At 43.0% G+C, this 3,380-nt stretch overlaps 1 protein-coding gene across 1 annotated transcript in view; it reads left to right on the top strand.

Moving 5' to 3' along the window:
* Positions 1-3,380, top strand: part of LOC107083607 (SH3-containing GRB2-like protein 3-interacting protein 1) — a 36,568-nt gene that overhangs the window by 5,667 nt on the left and 27,521 nt on the right. Inside the window, exons 2-5 of the mRNA XM_015372966.1 lie at positions 1,520-1,583; positions 1,674-1,719; positions 2,089-2,145; positions 2,407-2,464. Coding sequence (XP_015228452.1) covers positions 1,520-1,583; positions 1,674-1,719; positions 2,089-2,145; positions 2,407-2,464 — 225 coding nt within the window. The remainder of the gene's footprint in view (positions 1-1,519; positions 1,584-1,673; positions 1,720-2,088; positions 2,146-2,406; positions 2,465-3,380) is intronic.

Below are 3,380 nucleotides of genomic sequence, written 5' to 3'. Positions count from 1 at the left end.
CCATCCATCCATCCATCCATCCATCCATCCTGTTCCACTTTATGCCCAGACTACCCAATCCACACACACCTCCTTCAGCTGCTCCGGGGGGACCCCGAAGCGACACCAGGCCAGATCAGAGAAATAGTCCCTCTAGCTTGTCCTGGGCTTTCCAAGAATTGTCCTCCCAATAGGACATGCCTGGAACATCTCCCAAGGGAGGCAACAAGGAGGCATCCAGTATGGATGCCAGAGCCACCTCAGCTGGCTCCTTTCGACGTGGAGGAGCATTGACTCTACTCCCAAATCCTCCCGGGTATCTGAGCTCCACACCCGATCTCGAAGGGTGCGCCCAGCTACCCTGTGAAGGAAACTCTCATTTCGGCCGCTTGTATGCACAATCTTGTCCTTTCAGTCATTACCCAGATCTCATGACCATAGGTGAGGGTGAGAACGTAGATCGATCGGTAAATCGAGAGCTTTGTCCCCTGACTCAGCTCCCTCTTCACCACGACAGTCCGATACAAAGACCGCATCACTGCAGACCCCGCACCGATCCGTCAATCACTCGTGAACAAGACCCCAAGATACTTAAACTCCTTCATTTGAGAAAAGGAATCTCCAACGACCTGAAAAAGGGAGTCCACCTTTCTCCGGTGGAGAACCATGGCCTCGGATTTGGAGGTGCCAATCTTCATCCCGGCTGCTTCACACTTGGCTGCAAACCGCCAAAGTGCAAGCTGAAGATCCTGGTTTGATGAGGCCAACAGGACATAATCTGCAAATGGCAGAGATGTGGTGCCCAAATCAGACACCCTCCCTGGCTCCACCTAGAAATTCTGTCCATAAATGTAATGAACAGAACCGATGACAAATGGCAGCCCTGTTGGAGACCAACATGCACTGGGAACAGGTCTGGTTTACTACTGGCAATGCGAACCAAGCTCATGCTTCAGTCATATAGACATTGGACAGCCCTTAACAGAGGGCCCCGGACCCAATACTCATTGAGGAGCCCCCACAGGGCACCATGAGGGACACGGTCGAACACCTTCTCCAGATCCGCAAAACACATGTGGACAGGTTGGCGAACGCCCACGAACTCTCGAGCACCCGATGGACGGCATAGAGCTGGTCCAGTGTGCCACGAACAGAGCACTGAACCAATATTAATATGTCAACAATATTTGTGCATTCAGTTGTTCCTTCTGCTCCATCTCTGATCAAGCCTACTTGTCCTTAGCTTTAGTTTTCTTTCCATAGGGTCAAGGAATTTAACTATTACCAATTCAGTCTTGTTAAGATTCCTTCACACAGCTAAGGGTTTGTTCCAAATCAATACTTTCATTTAAAGCATCAACGTGAATTTATTTCCTTTTTATTGAACCTGAAGGTCCTCTGATCCGTGGCTTACTGCACTGTTAATCTTGTCGGTTATTTGCTGTTGAGTAGCTTTTATTGACAAGGCAGTTGACTGAATTATGACACTCATGCTGTAAACATCTTTTATGATGACTTTTTTCTTCATTTTCTGCAACAGGACTGAAAAAACGAACCAGAAAAGCCCTTCGCCTAGGGAAGAAAGAGAAGGACACAGAAGCAACGTAAGTTTACTCGTGTAAAAAAGGAATATCTTTAGCGTAAAAGACTGTTTTTATTAAATTTTATTTACACGTCTCTTGTATTTTAAACAGGAGCTCACCTGACAAAGAGGGAAGCGAAGGTGGAAAGAAGGGAAAAGTATGTACACCGTAGTCCTCATTGCAAATATATCGCTAATGTCTGTGTTTAAAAAAACAAAACCAAATAAATTTTTGATAAAAAACGATTCAAAGGGCAGAATGGAAGGTAGGTAAAACTCAGGGTCCGTCCCATGCCTGCATGGTCAGCAGCTGTGTTTTCTCACCTCTACATTGACTTCTTCCTTGGTATCGGGTGTATTGATATACTCTCCAATCTAAAACCATGTATTTAGACCCAACATCTTTCTTGGCTTCATTCGAATAAAGGAGAAGGTTGCAGATGGTGTGTGTGATAATACAATACTGAGTTGTTTTTATTTACCGTACCTTGTGACACCTTTGATATAACCACTGGTTTTCCTTCCAGAAAAAGGCCAATGGAGCTCCTAATGGTTTCTACGGGGAGATTGACTGGGACAGATATGTAAGTATCCTCAATGTATGTTGTTGTTGGAGAAGCAGACACCCGATAGCTCTGGCACAAGGCAGTTCCTGTGTTTTTGTTATGTGCGTTGGGGATTTAAGTGACCGTGTATGCTCTTTAAAGAGAATTATAACTCAGTGTGCTGTAGATCAGCCAGAAAGATGAATATCTTGAGAAAACTGTTCGCTGCCCATTAAGCCAAATCTATATTTGCAAGCATTGCATTTTTCTTTGCTTTCATGGTTTTCCTTTCTCCTGCAGGCCTCACCCGATGTCGACGAGGAGGGGTTCAGTCTACGGCCCGGTGAGGGAGACAATGATATCCTTTCAACAAGATATGGACATGTCGCTCGCAATGCTATTGACTTGTTTAGCAGAGTGACTCTTCAGCTGAGTGCCTTTTGGCATTAAACATGATCAGTCAATAGTCTCCTCCACCCCACCCATCAGGTTTGCCCCTGCAGGGGCTGCAGAGACAAAGGAGCATAAAGACAAGTTAAATCCAAAACATGATAGTTCTAAAATCACTTCTTCCACCAATCCTCCTTTCGTCAACCATTTAGCTTTTTAAGGCAGATCTCTATTTTGATTTCTAGTATTTATAACTTTTATACTTTTTGCTGATATTGACATTTTTCTCAAAACTTTTTTTTTTTTTTACAATGAAGAAGAAATCAAGAAGTATTTAGAGTGGTGTTGGAACACAATAAAAATTTTCATTCAAGTTATTTATAAGGTCTATAAATAGTGCGACAAATGCATTTTAATCAAAAACTATATATCAACAAAGTAAAACAACTTTTTTCCAAACCAAAAACACTTTTTACTCCTAAATGATTTAATAAGTAAACATATAACCACAGCAACACATATATTTATTGTTTTCAATGTATTATTTAGATTATTAAACTATTTGATTTGTTGAAAGTTAGCTTTTAGCTTTTTATTTTAGAAACCCCTGATGTTACTTTCTTTGAGAAACTACTTATTTAAGTGTGAAGATCACATTAGCATTAATTATATCACAATTCGGGGGATTGGTGGCCTAGTGGTTAGGGTATTGCGCTAAGGTTCTGAGTTCGAGCCCCACTCCCACAGACTGCCACTGTGGCCTGAGCAAAAACCCTTATCACTGCACTGCGCTGCACAATGGTAGCCTCGTGAGACCATCCTGAACATCCTCGCAGATCAGTCTGGAGACTCTCCGTTAAAGAAAATTTGCAGCCGTTCACCAA

This window comes from Cyprinodon variegatus, unplaced genomic scaffold (assembly GCF_000732505.1).
Source record: "Cyprinodon variegatus isolate N-32 unplaced genomic scaffold, C_variegatus-1.0 Scaffold79, whole genome shotgun sequence".
NCBI lineage: Eukaryota > Metazoa > Chordata > Actinopteri > Cyprinodontiformes > Cyprinodontidae > Cyprinodon > Cyprinodon variegatus.
The sequence above is the reverse complement of the archived record's forward strand: the minus strand, read 5'-3'. Positions and strand labels throughout refer to the sequence as shown.